This window comes from Nelumbo nucifera, chromosome 1, assembly GCF_055504915.1.
Source record: "Nelumbo nucifera cultivar China Antique chromosome 1, China Antique-T2T, whole genome shotgun sequence".
In the NCBI taxonomy this organism is placed as follows: Eukaryota; Viridiplantae; Streptophyta; class Magnoliopsida; order Proteales; family Nelumbonaceae; genus Nelumbo; species Nelumbo nucifera.
This window is the reverse complement of record NC_142649.1, coordinates 210041024-210057647: the sequence shown is the minus strand read 5'-3', so window position 1 is coordinate 210057647 and position 16624 is coordinate 210041024. Positions and strand designations below refer to the sequence as shown.

The 16624-nt window shown below is 38.6% G+C and overlaps 2 protein-coding genes across 2 annotated transcripts; both read left to right on the top strand.

Annotated features, from left to right (window-relative positions):
• The first annotated feature begins 567 nt into the window (after positions 1-567).
• Positions 568-7899, top strand: LOC104585643 (ABC transporter B family member 2-like). Its single transcript, XM_010242596.2, has 12 exons — positions 568-963; positions 1066-1120; positions 1210-1385; positions 3312-3512; positions 3618-3877; positions 3987-4536; positions 4637-5004; positions 5196-5611; positions 5749-5990; positions 6149-6396; positions 6500-6912; positions 7007-7899. The coding sequence occupies exons 1-12, from the start codon at positions 700-702 to the stop codon at positions 7552-7554; spliced, it is 3741 nt and encodes a 1246-aa protein (XP_010240898.1). The 5' UTR covers positions 568-699; the 3' UTR covers positions 7555-7899.
• Positions 7900-14196: 6297 nt separating this feature from the next.
• LOC104585642 (transcription factor MYB92-like) lies at positions 14197-16199 on the top strand. The gene is made up of 4 exons (XM_010242594.3): positions 14197-14271; positions 14417-14688; positions 14799-15554; positions 15712-16199. The coding sequence occupies exons 2-4, from the start codon at positions 14426-14428 to the stop codon at positions 15749-15751; spliced, it is 1059 nt and encodes a 352-aa protein (XP_010240896.1). The 5' UTR covers positions 14197-14271; positions 14417-14425; the 3' UTR covers positions 15752-16199.
• The last annotated feature ends 425 nt before the right edge of the window (positions 16200-16624 follow it).

The following is a 16624-nucleotide window of genomic DNA, read 5'->3' as shown; positions in this document are numbered from 1 at the left end:
ACTAAACCAGTTGAGGTGTTTGAGATTCTGGATTGGGTACCAACTCATGACATTAACTGACGGTTAGGTTAGTTAATGACATGGACCAACTTGACATGTGTTGTTATTGTTTTTATTTATTATTATTTTTTTCAGTATTGCTATTGTGCTTCAAGGTTAATCTCATGACTTGTACCCAGTCTAAAATCTCAAACACCTCAACTGCTCAGTTTCAAAGTAGAAAACAATAAACAATGTCTTTTCTTAAAGGGCAGTTTTAACATTTTCAACAGATAAATGACTGTTTGTTAACAAAAGGACCAATTTGACAGTTTTTAAAAGTTTAAGTAGTGCAGTGACATGTTTCAAAGTTCAGGTACGAAATTGCCACTACCGCCAAAGTTAAGGGTACTGAAATAGAATTTACCCTTTATTTATATAAAGGTAGAGAGAGCGAGAGTCCAATATCTCGTGATACATTTTCTCGAATACAGTCATGATTCCAAAGGTTAGTATGAACTCCATCTCCATGTTCATAAACAGAAGTTGCAAGATAAAAGTTAAGATAGCTCCCAAATCGATTAACTTGGTAGTTAAGTCTTACTAAATAGCTTCGTCTCTCTCCAAGCTTCAAAGCCCGATAGCTTCGGCCGCACTTTAGCTAGCTTCCTCCACTACCAGTGTCGTCTCTCTTCTTTCTCGGCCACTTTCTTGGCCAAAATGAGCTTCCGAGCACCTTTGCCCACCCATGTCAAAGAAGAGAAGAAAGACGAAAAAGATGAAAAGAAACCCCAGAAAGTTCCCTTCAGCAAGCTTTTCTCCTTCGCCGATTTCTGGGATTACGTCTTAATGTTCCTCGGTTCTGTTGGTGCGTGTGTTCATGGTGCTTCCGTGCCCGTATTCTTTATTTTTTTCGGAAAATTAATAAATATCATCGGTATCGGCTACCTCTTTCCCGAGTTGGTGTCCCATAAGGTCGGAAAGGTATATATCGCCATGACTTCTACCTTGAGCCTTCACTACTTCTCCATCATTTCAAGCTAATGGCCATTAATTAATTAATTGTTCTTGCAATGTTTTGAGCAGTATTCTTTGGATTTTGTTTACCTAAGCATCGTTATGTTGTTCTCGTCTTGGATAGGTACCGTTGCCCAATTCTTCTCTTTAATTTCATAGTTATTTATGTTTATGTGAGAGTGCAGCTTATGATGTGTTTGAGCTTATTTACAGAGGTTGGTTGTTGGATGCACACCGGAGAGAGACAAGCGGCGAAGATGAGGCTGGCTTACTTGAGAGCAATGCTGAACCAGGACATAAGTCTTTTCGACACTGAAGCTTCGACGGCAGAGGTGATCGCTGCGATTACAAGCGATGTTATAGTTGTTCAAGATGCTATATCTGAGAAGGTACGAATATTGTTGTTTGTGGTCCTTTTATTGTTAAATTCAAACCGGAAATCTGTGTTGGAAGCCATGATTAGATTAGAAGATGGGATGATGCATAATTACTGTTTGATTTATACAAACCAGTAAGAGGACCATGGATCTCATGGATTGAGCAGATATGGAAATTTGAATTGATTATAGCGGGAATTATTTCTAAATAATTGATTTTTTTAAGGTGAATTGGTCGGTTAGGAGAAGGGAGTTTTGGGGAGAGGGGATCTGGAGGGCTTCCATTCCATATTGTCTGGTCATTTCATTTTTATTCTCTTTTATTTTTTTCTGCTTTTGCTTTTTGAGTTGGAAATTAAATAGCTTCAGTTACATTTATTACTCCATGGCTGATGGCAGAAAGAAGTGCAAAATTAGGTTCATCGCAAAGGGAGGTGCTATTATTAATTTGAGTTATGACTGCATGAACCCCACTTAATTTTTTTGGTGGAAGAACCCACTTGAATTTAATGCCTTTCAATTTAAATTTGGGTAATACTATGGTGCATCAAGATGCATTATAGAGGTAGTTTACAGTGTCACCCCCGCCCTACATCTTCCAAAGAACTTTGAGTTCTGAGAAATGAGCAGTAGTCTGGCTTTTCCTGGCTTCAACAAAAAGTTCATATACTCATCAAATACCTACTGAGTTAGTGAGTTATGATTTTTGGGATGGAAGAGGCTTGGATCTAAACTCGGAGTCGGAGGACACAAGAGAACAAATTGAAGTTGAGTAGTCCTTTCGCCCATTACATAAAGAAAAATTTTGTTAATGGGCGAAAGGACAAATTGAAATCTGTTCACAAGAAGGTTTTTCATTGGGCAATCAAGAATTTATCTGGTCCGTATTGAGCAATTAAGATTGCCTAATGGATACCCACTTTATGAGCTATTTGGTAATGGGCCTCGTCCTTAATGCATTAGTACTTCCGTCTGTTTGCACTTGAAAGTTGTTGAAAATGATTCTCCAAAAATTGGAGTTTTTTACGGTTGATAAGTAAGCTCTTCCTGTTTTCTCTTGGGCCAGTCGAACATACTGGGTCCTTCAAAAAAGGCCCATATAAGACATTTAGCATAAGCTACGTCTCTCTCTCTGGCCTTCGGCTGCAATAATATGCCAGTTTTGCATGTTTAATGATCAAGACCTACCACTCGTTGTGCTTTTCAAAAGTACTTTCATGTTCGCACTTATCAAAAAGAAACAAAAAAACATGTATAGAATATGGACATTCAGATTTTGTACATAAAAGAAAAGGAAAGAAATCCCAATGAAAAAAAAAAGAACAAAATAAAAGTTAAATCTTGGTCTGATACATAGCACCGTGGATGGGTCTGGATTCCAATAACTTGCCACCTGTCCACGTTGGTGAAATGGGACCCATTCCCGCGTGTGCCATTTAGTAGATCAGTTTGGTACGCAAGAGTGCAAGACTATAATCAAAAGCTTATGATTCCAATGCAGTTAACTAAACATTAAACAAAATGATTGTTATAAAATTTAAAATGAAGATGGACAAATAATGCCCTAATAATTAACATTTTTTTATACTTGGGACGGGACCCATTAGGCCAGTGGTTACCCTCTGCCCCCTCTCCTATAACATGGGTCAGTGAAGTTATATGGGCCCATTCCCAATACCCATCTAAACTTAGTCCGTTCTTATGTCCAAGTCTAATACAATTCCTATGGCCCCTAAATGGAAAACCCAAATGGTGAAAACCTGCTTCTTTGGTATGGCCAGTCGGTCCTACCTGCTTCTTCTTCTGTTCTTACCTCAATACCCCTACTAACCTCTACTAGTTTGTCTTTGTATTATTATATAACCAGAATTCTCTCTCAGATGGTCTGATATATAAAATTCAAACAAATTTACCAATCTAATTATAAATGTGATACAGGTTGGGAATTTCATACACTACATAAGCCGTTTCATAGCGGGATTTGCGATAGGATTTGCGCGGGTTTGGCAAATCAGCCTTGTAACCTTATCTATAGTTCCGCTGATTGCCATTGCTGGTGGTTTGTATGCATATATAGCAATTGGTCTTATGGCCAGAGTAAGGAAATCGTACGTGAAGGCTGGAGAAATCGCAGAAGAGGTTGGTTTCTTCAATTGCTTCAATTGAATCTAGGTCAAGCTATATATTGTCTGTGATCAGTGATCACGATTCACAAGTTGATTAAGGTCATATTTTCTTTCACAGGTGATTGGTAATGTTCGAACAGTCCAAGCTTTTGTGGGAGAGGAGAAGGCTGTGAAAATGTACAAGGATGCACTTGCCAAGACGTACAAGTATGGCAAGAGGGGAGGACTAGCCAAGGGTATGGGGCTTGGAACAATGCACTGCGTTCTCTTCTTGTCGTGGGCATTGCTGGTATGGTTCACTAGCATTGTCGTCCACAAGAAGATAGCTAATGGCGGAGAGTCTTTCACCACCATGCTCAACGTTGTCATTTCTGGCCTGTAAGTTTTAGTCCCTGACCTCTCAATCAAGTAATGCTTTCTTTATCAACATGGCTGTGTACGTGTTGAATTAATTTGTTGTAGTCTCACTTGAATTTTTCCTCATCAGCTCTCTTGGAATGGCTGCACCAAACATCTCTACGTTCATGCAAGCAAGAGCATCTGCATACCCCATTTTTAAGATGATCGAAAGGAACACAGTTAGCAAAGCTAGCTCCCAGCAAACTGGACGACAACGAATCCTCAACAAAGTGGAGGGCCACATTCAGTTCAAGGATGTATGCTTTAGTTATCCGTCTCGCCCGCATGTAGTGATCTTCAATAAGCTTTCTCTCGATATACCGTCGGGAAAGATTGTTGCCATCGTTGGAGGAAGTGGGTCTGGAAAGAGCACCGTGATCTCATTGATCGAGCGCTTCTATGAACCCCTTTCTGGTCACATTCTCTTAGATGGGAACGACATCAGGGAACTCGACCTCAAATGGCTTAGGCAGCAAATTGGATTGGTTAATCAGGAACCCGCTCTCTTTGCAACTTCCATTCGTGAGAACATCCTATATGGGAAAGATGATGCCACCTTGGAGGAAATAACACAAGCTGCTAAGCTTTCAGAGGCGGTTTCGTTCATCAACAACCTTCCCGATAGATATGAGACACAGGTATATGATTTCTAATATAACAGTCGTTCATGATGGCAGGATCATGCATCCTGCTAAATGACAGCATTCTAATATAACAGTCGCTCATGCATGGTTGCAGGTTGGCGAGAGAGGAATACAGTTATCAGGTGGACAGAAGCAAAGAATTGCAATATCTCGTGCAATACTGAAGAATCCTTCAATCCTCCTCCTCGATGAGGCCACAAGTGCCCTTGATGCTGAATCTGAGAAGAGTGTGCAAGAAGCGCTTGATCGGTTGATGGTTGGACGAACAACTATTGTGGTGGCTCATCGGCTCTCCACCATTAGAAATGCCGATATAATTGCTGTCGTTCAAGGGGGAAGGATTGTGGAGAGTGGAAGCCATGAAGAACTTATGTTGAACCCAAACAGTGCCTATGCATCTCTAGTGCATCTCCAAGAGACGGCACCTTTGCAGCATCAAGACTCCATGGGGCGCTCACTCAGGTACCTTGACCAACACTTGAACGTTCATTTGGGCTCCTTATATATATGTCCCATCCCATCCAATCATCCATGGATGGAGTTAAAAAACACATTCTCTTCAAACTTCAACTGGGTTTCATATTTAACACCCCCATCAACTTGAATGCTTGAGTACTTACAATCTTAAACATGCAACTCATGAATTTTGGCAGCATAAAGCTTTCACGAGAACTGTCCCGCACAACCACAAGCTTTGGCGCCAGCTTCCGCTCTGATAAGGAATCCGTTGGCCGCTACGTTGCAGAAGATGGTGAGCCTGAAAAGAAGAAGCCCGTCTCCATGAGAAGAATGTTTTCCATGGTGCTTCCTGATTGGATCTATATTATCTATGGCGTCACTGGTGCAATTATGTCCGGTGCCCAGATGCCGCTTTTCGCTCTTGGAGTTACAGAGGCTTTAGTTGCCTATTACATGGACTGGAACACCACGCGCCACCAAATCAAGAAGATAGCATTCCTCTTCTGTGGAGGTGCTGCTGCCACTATCATTTTTCACTCAATTGAGCATCTTAGTTTTGGGATCATCGGTGAGCGGCTAACACTTCGGGTGCGGGAGAAGATGTTTGCAGGTAAATAAACCAATGCAGGTAGCTTAATATGTGATCCGTTTGAGTTTTTGGGACCAAATAACAACAGCCTTTCTGTTGCCCAAATCACGTTGATATATAGACGACTGATGATCTCTTCTTAATTTCTCTTATCTCAGCCATTTTGAGAAACGAAATTGGATGGTTCGATGATACTAGTAATACTAGCTCGATGCTATCATCACGTCTAGAATCCGATGCAACTCTGTTGCGAACTATAGTTGTTGATCGATCGACAATCCTTATAATGAATATATCTATGATCTTCACTTCATTCATCATTGCCTTCAATCTGAATTGGAGAGTCACGCTTGTTGTCCTGGCCACTTTTCCCTTGATAGTTAGCGGACACATCAGTGAGGTTTATCATTTTATGCCATTATTCTCTAGTTCGATTTCGATGTTATATATATGCTTATTATTACTATGGACCATCTCTAGATGAATGAAAAAAATTAACGTAACTGAGCTTTAAATTCTTATGATCATATATGCGTGCATGTGCATGCATGACTGCAGAAACTCTTCATGAAAGGCTATGGCGGTGATTTGAATAAGGCCTATCTTAAAGCTAACATGCTTGCTGGCGAGGCAGTGGGGAACATCCGCACTGTTGCTGCCTTCTGTTCAGAAGATAAGGTCATTGATCTGTACGCACGAGAGCTAGATGAGCCAAGCAAGCATGCCTTCCGCCGTGGCCAGGTTGCCGGCATCTTGTATGGTGTCTCACAATTTTTCATCTTCTCATCCTATGCCCTTGCTTTGTGGTATGTAATTCAATCAAATTTGATTTCAATTCAACCTAACTCAGCCTCATCCTATGCCCTTGCTTTATTATACTACATATATATATGATCAAAATCTAAGCAGGTATGGTTCTGTCTTGATGGGGAAGGGGATGGTCAGCTTCAAATCAGTCATTAAATCATTCATGATTTTAATAGTAAGTGCATTGGCTATGGGTGAGACATTAGCACTGGCGCCGGACATCGTAAAGGGGAACCAGATGGTAGCTTCAGTGTTCCAAGTGCTGGATAGGAAGACCGAGATTGTGGGAGACGTCGGAGAGGAGGTGACCAAGGTCCAAGGCTCGATTGAGTTGAAGCACATTGAATTTAGCTACCCATCAAGGCCAGACGTTATCATCTTCAGGAACTTCAATCTCAGGGTTCGTGCAGGTAAGAGCATGGCGCTGGTAGGGGCAAGTGGGTCGGGCAAGAGCTCTGTGATCTCGCTTATATTACGTTTCTACGATCCAAAATCTGGGAAGGTGATGATTGACGGTAAGTGTTTCCACTTTCCAGATGATGATCGATCTTAATTCCATGAAGATAATAATCTCATCCCCATATAAATGCATGAAATTCTCTCTCACAGGAAAAGACATTAAGAAATTGAAGCTCAAGTCCCTTCGGAAGCACATCGGCCTCGTCCAACAAGAACCAGCACTGTTTGCTACGACCATTTATGAGAACATTCTGTATGGAAAAGAGGGAGCATCAGAGGCAGAGGTTATCCAGGCTGCCAAGCTCGCTAATGCACACGCTTTCATCAGTGGGCTTCCTGAGGGATACTCAACTAAGGTTGGAGAAAGAGGAGTGCAACTATCTGGTGGGCAGAAGCAACGGGTGGCCATCGCCAGAGCTGTTCTCAAAGATCCAGCGATTTTGCTACTTGATGAGGCCACCAGTGCCCTCGATGTAGAGTCTGAGCGTATTGTCCAGCAAGCACTCGACAGGCTAATGAAGAACCGAACTACAGTAATGGTAGCACATCGATTGTCTACCATTCAGAATGCAGATCAAATCTCAGTAATTCAAGATGGAAAGATCATAGAACAAGGGACTCATTCTACTTTGGTTGAGGACAAGAATGGTGCGTATTATAAGTTGATTAGCTTACAGAAACAGCAGCAACAACAATAGCTCTACAATGGCAGAAAAATACCCTCCTCATCCTCGTCAATTATGAAGGGAGTCCAGAGATAGGTAGCAAATTAACCAACATACAAGATATGTACAAGGGGCTACGAAGCCCAATCAGGAGTAAAGTACTGGTTGCATCAAGTGTTCACTTTTGATTGGGTTTTGTAGCCCAATGTACAGGTATTGTTTATGAGCCTATTTTGTTTCATATTGTAGTTTCTTTCACTGTATCTTCTTCTTTACCATATCGTGCATGAATTATGAACAACAGTTATTGTTAATTTCTCAGAAAAATAAGAAGAATACTGAATACATGCCGGAATATACGAGATTAGAAAGTTTGAATGGGCCCGGACTGTGGATTTATTAAAATTTGAATGGGCCTGGGCTCTCATCTAAATAGTATTACTAGTTAACTACCCTACTATCTATGTAAAATAAAATTAAAACAAATCACTCGAACTGCAAATCAAACCAACTTATGGGCCACAATGAAGAATTTCTGCATGGGTGGATTATGCTTACACTACTAGTGACCGAGTGCAAGGGTAAAACTTGGGTGTGCTGGGCCAAGTGCCAAGTGTTGGGGCTAATGCAGGCCCAACTCTTAGAACTAATGCCAGGCCTTACAAAGCCCAACCTGGTTATCTGGCTAGCCCAACTCTTAAGGCGGTGTTTGGCATTGATGCCCTTGCCCCATAAAACAGCACCACATCATAACCATGTCAGAAAAAACGCTGTCCCAGAAAATGGCCTCATGTTTGGTTCCATTTTTTCAGAAACAAATGTTGCTCTAGACTATGCCTTGGAAATCAGGAAGTCATGGTCTGAGGAAGCGTCAAACTCAACATTTTTTGAAGTTCCATCCCATTGCTGCCAATGGTACAATGATGTGGCACCTATGTGGCGTCATCTGACGAGTTGGATAATGTAGACCAATGTTGAAAACAGTTATACAGCACTGCTACCAAACAAAACCAGTGCTATTTCCCCAAAAAACATCTTATGTGGCAGTATCAATGCCAAACAAAAAAAAAGGAGCCATTTTCTGAAAAACATTCTCATCCATACAACACCGTTTTCTCAGAAAATAGCTCTGAAACAACTGAATCCATGCCAAACACCTACTAAAGAAATCCTTGCTTCATATCTGATATCTGGTACAGTTCAAGTTCTTTGAACTGCATGTCAAAGCATATAATACCAAAAGAAAACATATGATACCGAAAAAACCTGTAACCAATCAATCACACATGGTATTTATCAAAATTGGCAGGTCAAAGCTCTTTGGGTATCATGTCTTTCCAAAACATAGATTAATTCCACGTAACTATAATGGCCTAATATGTTTGGTGGAAGACAATTTGGCGTCCTGCCATATCTACTTCATGGGTCAAAATAAGTGGAAAGGCACAACTGGAAATGTTTTGACCAATGATCAGGACTGGACAGAGGGCTTCAACATATTGTTAGTTTGACAGTTTAAAGGGTAAACAAAATGGGATTAGTTGTATAATGATCATTGGGAAGCATTAAAAAATTACTACTCCTTGATCTGCTAAGATCTGCTGAGAGATCATCTTGTACAGCATAAAACAAATTCCGAGTACTGGTTACTATTTGGATTAAAAAAATTAAAATTCCCATGAATCATGAATGCGTGGCATTAATTTGTTTCAATTTTTTTTAATAGTCGTATCTCATGGAAACCCCAGATCCTTTGCCTAAACTAATCTTCTTTACTGTGAAAGATAACGAAACCACTGTTTCATAATATTACAAGGAGACATTTTCTACAAACATGTTGCATAAATTTGGGTTTTCAGTTTCAATCAGACTAACATCTGCCGGTAGGCAACTAACCTGTAATTGTTGAATTATGAATATATTCATGTATATTAAAGGGTAGTTGGAATCAAAGCCTCAGAAGAAAATGACGTTGTCTTACACGCAGAAGCAGAAACAAGCAAGTAGGAGGGTCAATTCTCTTAATGGACTAGTATATATTAAACACACTTGAGAATTGAGACTGAGGAGACAATATCAGATCTTCTAATTTCTAAGATTCCTCTCCCTCTGTTTTCTTTTTTTTTTCGAAAGCAAGAGCTTACATTTTTATTATCATTTGTTATTTCCAAATCCAAATTCCACGTTGAAGTCTTGAAAACACACACAGATAACTTAAACCAGGATCATTAATTTTAGTGCTTCTTCTATTGTGATTTGAAAAAAAAAAAAACAGGATAGAAACTAATTATCCCCTTTTAACTTGCATCCTCCATTACCATTGATCGTTGTCAACACTGCTGTAATTAATCTAGTACAAGAAACTCTTAGCTAGCTAATTAAGATAACTATCCACCAATAAAACTAATTAAAGCTAGTCAGACAAGAAAACCATAACCCTAACAGCCAACCCCTCTTCTGGATAATTAGATGATCATATCCCTTGACTGTATCACCATGTGGCCCCCATGTTGTTAGCGACATAACTACATCATATGGCCTTTAAATAGGGACAATTTTATCTCCCATTTGCCCAGCTATTATAAAGATAATTGATTGTTTACTGATATATGTCAACTGACTCTTTTTTTTTTTAAATATATGACAACTGACTCATGTCTGTTTATTTATTTATTTTGTTAGAAGTGAGATATGACAGCCCTACCTTGTTAGAAGTGAATTGACAACAGCAGGTCCTACATCTCTTCCGGTCTATGTGGTCCAAAATTTATTGTATTTTCTATGGTTTTATGTTTAAACCTAAATATATGTTTTATATAAGACATACTCTAAGGGGGCGTTCTTTTTTGGGATTTTGAGAGGGGGAAAGTTGGTCAATAGGATTTTGGTTTTCATTGATCAAAAATTCCATATTCTTTTTTTATATTTATATGGGGACCAAGAAATGTTTATTATCCTGGCTACCTGGGTATCACTTACCCCTTCCTAGGTGAGTAAATAACTTTCCCACAATCCCACCTAAGGGGAAGGTTGCCAACACTTGAATGGAACAAAAATGCCACTTTTAATAATAGATTTTTATGACTAAAATGGTCATTGCCATATTTACCTACGAAATAAAGGAACATGGGTAAATGCATTTACCCGGACAAATATTTTTAGGAAATATTTACTCAGATAATTGCATTTACCTGGATAAATAACTTACCAAAAAGCGAACGGAGCCTAAGATATATAACTCACCACACCTGATAGAGTGAACTGAGGGAAGAAAGCTGATACTTCATGCTAGCTACCAAATAGGGCTGCAAATTAGAAGTCAAGTGATGAAGCTCGCCTTCTTGATCGACCAGTCTATCTCTTTTTCTTTCTTAATTAATTACTGATTTCTTTGACATTATTTTTCTACTTAACTACTTGCCTAGTTAGACATGCGAATGATTTCAAAATTTGGATCTTTTGTTTGGGTTGGAGAATCAAAATTGAATGGTCCTTCTCAACGGTGACCGTTTGGTTATTTCTTAGTTAACCTTTACTTAATTATTAACTTGTTAATTATAATTGGTTAATTTCTTGCGCTATATAGCGAGTATTTGTCAAATTTGAATTGCACATTAGTTTTACCATATAAACTCTCTCAGCCATAAAGATGCCTTCAATATTTTATGTTTTGTTTCTCTTCTAGTATGAGAAGGTTGCTTTTTTTATGGGTTCAATTAGGACAAAGATTTAGGTTCTCTTGGTATATCCTATGTTGGGCAGATTTTGTGATCTTTTCATGATGGAGAAGTACCCCCCTTTCATCATCTTCACCAGGAATGATGACTGACAATTATGAATCTAACAATGGCCTAAACATTGAATAGTAAATATATATATATATATATATATATATATATATATATATCTCATCGATGGGGACTTAACAATAATTAACAAGAAGGTTGGGATGCTTAATTAACAGTAAACTAAAATGCTAGACAGCATAAAACATCCGTCTAAATTAGGGTGGGCTGGAGAGTGAAGACCATATGTGTCGAATCCTAAGAACTTATAGGCCATGGCTCGTACATGGCTGCTTAAGTGAAACTAAGTTGGTTTGTATTATCATATAATTTGCAATAGGTGGCCAAAAGCAAATGCCGACTACTTCCTAGCTCTTATGAGCCTAGCATAGAAATAAATAAACAAATATTATATACAAGGCAATATTAAGAAAAAAATACCCATGTCACTCACCAAACAACTGTTTATATATATATATATATATATATAGAATTCACATATATATGATGCAGAAGACATGATTCATCTCTTCCATGCAGTCAGTTGTTACATTAGATATATTATGCCATGTTTTCTCCTCTTTTTCTGGTGATGTATTAACTTAGAATATCTGAAATTAGTGAAAATTTGCATAAGGATTCTTATTAAAGGAGATACATTCCTAGTTTTACTTATATAAGAAGTTTGACCTAAAATTTCCTTTCAACAAATCTATATTAATGGGTTTAAGCAGAAATTAACTAAGATCTTTATTTGTTTATTTAATTACTTATTATTGTTTCCCATTACTTTAATTAATGCCTTATTTAATTGTTATAGTAATAAATAAAATATTGCAACCACTTGGTATTTGTTAATAAGACTCAAATCTCCACTTGGTATTTGTTAATTGTTATAGTAATAAATATTGCATCCATGCCATTACCTTTAGATACAAATTTCTTATTGGAATATTGTTGGGACTTTGGAGGAGGATGTCGTCAGGGCTTAATGGACCCAATCCAGTAATATATAAGACTAGATTTTTTGCGTGTCTTGGGATGCTTCAGTTCACCATATACGACATCAAATATAGAAACCAGAGTGGGTGGTTTCTTCTCCATTGTGCCTTGTGAAGAAACTGATGACCCTCTTGACTCTCTTGTTGGATGCCACATGGCAACCTACCCATTGATCTATCCCTGTTAATTGATGAATATGTTCCTTCTAGCCCTCATTCATCTACGCTTCATCTTCAGTTTAGGTGACAGCCTTACATGTATGTATCTAATTTTTCAACAAATCACATGTGGTAAATTATTTGCCAAGCCTTTTGCCACGAGGCAAATATGAGTCGTTTTCTTTGTTTATTTGAACATACAAGCAAATAAAACAAGGGGTAATTTACTAATACATCCCCCCTATAGTTTACTTAGTTTTTGTAGGACCTAGCCTATAGTTTGTGTGTTACTTACTAGGACATCCCCTCTACCTTGTGACTGCATTATTCATTGCGGGTTCTCTTGAGCCTTGTTCATTTTGGCTTACGTGGATAAGTGTGTTTGTCCATGCAACTATTCTCCAAATAAATTTTGCTGAGTAAGAAAATTTCGAATGTTTTTGTATGCTACCAGTTAACTATGTAAAGAGAGAGGTAAGAGAGGGAGAAAACACTTATCGACAACAACCAACAACTACGCAGGTAAAATATTTACCCAACTAACTGATATTCTCAACTATTTTTTATTACTGTGGGACCCGATATAGTGGCAAATGAGCATGGGTATTTTGGTCAACTTATCAAGTCACCAACTTACCCCCCCCCCCCCCCCCCCCCTTTAAATACCGGCAAATGGAGGTATACAATGACATCTTTTACCCTCATATCTGTTTTACCAAAAAGAAAAGAAATAATAAAAATGTAGATTTGAAATAACAGAAAATAAAAAAACAAAAATAAAATAGATGAGAAGAAATATTTTTCTATTATTGTTTATTTTTTTTATATTTACTTTTATTTTTGTTATCTTACTTTATTTTTGCCTTTTGTTTTCCTATTAGGCTATTACTTCTAACTTGTTTTATCTTTTGAATAAAATATTGTGGGGAGGGTTTTGTCTCTAAAAAGGTGATATAAACATACGAAACCTTTTCTGAGTTGAATCTTATGTTGTTGTCGGTTTCCTTTACGTAGTCTCTTTTTTGTTCATGGGTGGTTTCTAAGGCTGTTCTGAATCTGTTTTTAAGGCTGCATTTGGTTGCCTGGCAAATAAATTTGTACTAATGCAAAACAATGATAGTATAAATGATTTGGGTATAAATTCTTATTTAATTTTTATTTCAAACCTTACCTTCTTTTGTTTGATTTCGTATAAATGACTTAAAAAAAGACCTGAAGTTAGAATATCATAAAACCCTAAACAAAATTAAATCAAAATTTGCATTTTTTTCATTTGCACTCCTATGCATTTGTACTAGTGCAAATGAAATTGCACTGCAACCAAATGCAGCCTAAGCCAAGGGTCAGATCAGATGTGCGTTTGGGTGGCTCTGTTTACATTATATATAGCTCAGACCTCAGATAAATATTTTCTATTTTATTAAAAACAATGAAAAAAAGCAATTGCAGAGTATAAATGTCGTCACCTTAATTTTAAGTTTCAAGCCTTCTCTTAGGCTTCGCAACTTTAAGATTAAGATTTAAGAAAAGAAAAAAAAAATTGAAAACCCCACGCCAAAGGTATAACCCTTCAATACCTTGAATTCATTGAAGACTCTGCGATTAGTTAATTACAACTTTACAAGAATACCAAATTCATAATTAACTAATTAAAATATCTGAGTTCTTTCAGACATGCGTATTTAACAATTTTAATCGTTATATTGGCACGTATCAAGACACTATAAAACCAACATTGCTCTCATAGATTTTTCCACGGTAAACCTCTCCTTGTCTTCAATCCAAAACCTATTTCAGATTCTCAGGTTGGTTTGCCTTTATGTTTGTCCGGCTATTTGCTTACTACACTGCGATATTAGCCAAGGAGACACAGTTCTGTAATCAAAACACATCCCCACTTAAACTTATTAGGAATTTTCCCTGAAAATTGCTTTTTCTATCCGTCTGCAGGTACATACCATGGCGAGGTCTCCTTGCTGCGATGATAGTGGTTTAAAGAAAGGGCCATGGACGCCCGAGGAAGATCAGAAGCTGATAGAATATATTCAGAAACATGGCCACGGAAGCTGGAGAGCACTCCCCAGGCTCGCAGGACTCAACAGATGTGGGAAGAGTTGCAGACTAAGGTGGACTAATTACCTAAGGCCTGATATCAGGAGAGGAAAGTTCTCAGACGAGGAAGAGCAAATCATCATCAACCTTCACTCAGTTCTTGGAAACAAGTAATTGAACTTCTGTTTATCTTTATGTTGTCTCAATTTTATATTGTTTTGAGGTTATTGGGCGATAGTACGTAACATGTAAATCAATTCTTTAATCTCTTCAATTGCAGGTGGTCTGCGATTGCAAACCAACTCCCAGGGAGGACGGATAACGAGATTAAGAATTACTGGAACACCCATATAAGGAAGAAACTCCTCCAAATGGGTATTGACCCCGTAACCCACAGACCAAGAACTGATCTCAATCTCCTCGCAAATCTACCTCAGTTTCTCGCTGTTGCAAATCTTAACAATTTGATGGGCTCCTGGGACAATTCTCTAAGGCTACAGGCAGAGGCCGCACAGCTAGCCAGAAGCCAATTGTTTCAGAATCTGCTGCAGGCGAACATGAATACCCCCACGCCTCCAAATTCTAATCCATTTAACCTCCTGCGATCAGCTTCCTTTCAGGGTCAGAACTTCGCAGAACACGCCGGGTCCAACGCCCAATTGGAAGGACTTCTGAGTAACCTTCTTGGTCCGGGTCCTGATGATCACCATACTCATCACATGCCTTCCACTACCTCTACAAATTTGGGAATCCAAGAGCCATCCAACGTTAACGATTATAATCAGATTCTTGACAGCTCAGTTTATTTGGGAGGATTTGGGTCGACACTATGTGACAGTAATGGGAGTAGTATCAGTGATCAAAACTTAATAAGCAGCTCGTATGACATTTCTGCTCTGGACATTATTCCTCCATTGGTTTCAGTTGATCCTAAAATGGAAGCAAAGAGCACCCCTTCCACCTCAACTACCTTTGATGCCTGGGGAGAACTGAATCTGGACTGTGAACCCACCAATTACTGGGGAGATATGATTGAGTATGTTTTCTACATTTCCATCCTTTTATCAAGTGCTGCCCATTTTTATTCTTTATTTATTTTTTTTGTGTATATAGCAGAAGATTTAGCTATAAAATATATCGCTACATATAATGAGTTTGACAGAAAAAACTAACATGTCAATATGGTTTTGCAGCCAATCATCTTCGGGGGCTTGGCCATTAATCTCGTCATAGCGCGCATCAGCATTAGGATAATGTTGGGAGACCAAGGAGCCATTGCAATCAAATTAGTTCATGGGTTTTACAGTATTTCCGGGACATATATTTATATATTAATTTATGAGCTAGGTCCTATTGGACAAACAAAGGACATTTTAATTTTCGTTCTATTGGTTTCTTCTTTATTATCTCCTGATAGATGCTTTACTACTCCTTGAGTAACAATAATAAGATTGTAAGCATCTAACCCATCACACTCTCTGATGCATGAGCATTAATTCATATCTTGTGTGGTTGATGATCCAAAATATGGTCTGAGTATGGAATGGCTAAGAATAGTTTGGTCTGGGCATGCAACTTTGCATGAGAATGGTGTTAGACAGTTTTGTATGCCCTTAGCTTCAATCAGAATGATGTACTTTATGAGTTTATTGTAAATGAATAAAGATACATATTTGATTCATGTTCCCTTGGTATGTTTCTGTGTAATACCCTTAAACTGGACACTTAATGAGACTCGTGTTAGTTTAGAATGTTCATAGCCAGTGGGTCGGTCTGGGGAGACCTATCCTGACAAGGCTGACACTGTGGTGCCACCAAGTCGGTTGGGGTGGCCTGTCTCAGCTGCCAGGGTGAGACCCTAGGCACATACAGTGTAGGATTAATTGAATCTTTGAACTGGACCAGATTTCCAGTATTGCCCTGGACCTTGGAGATTGATGGGCAAAACTGGAAAGTTACACCCGACCCCTAGACTCGATTATGATACTACACTAGGTGTCGGATTGGGCTGTCTTTGATGTACCAATCAGTGAGATCCTTAGCGGGGGTCAAAACCTGGGTATGTTGGGACAGTCCGAGAATTCATCTGAGTGGGTGATTATAGTG

What these genes read in the sequence shown, in the direction of transcription:
- LOC104585643 (XM_010242596.2), top strand. Translation starts at nt 700, where the DNA reads ATGAGCTTCCGAGCACCTTTGCCCACCCATGTCAAAGAAGAGAAGAAA. An exon ending in GTTGTTCTCGTCTTGGATAG is followed by an intron (nt 1,121 to 1,209) that starts GTACCGTTGCCC and finishes GCTTATTTACAG; the next exon opens with AGGTTGGTTGTTGGATGCAC. An exon ending in TTAGCGGACACATCAGTGAG is followed by an intron (nt 5,991 to 6,148) that starts GTTTATCATTTT and finishes GCATGACTGCAG; the next exon opens with AAACTCTTCATGAAAGGCTA.
- LOC104585642 (XM_010242594.3), top strand. Translation starts at nt 14,426, where the DNA reads ATGGCGAGGTCTCCTTGCTGCGATGATAGTGGTTTAAAGAAAGGGCCA. An exon ending in CACTCAGTTCTTGGAAACAA is followed by an intron (nt 14,689 to 14,798) that starts GTAATTGAACTT and finishes CTTCAATTGCAG; the next exon opens with GTGGTCTGCGATTGCAAACC. An exon ending in TACTGGGGAGATATGATTGA is followed by an intron (nt 15,555 to 15,711) that starts GTATGTTTTCTA and finishes ATGGTTTTGCAG; the next exon opens with CCAATCATCTTCGGGGGCTT.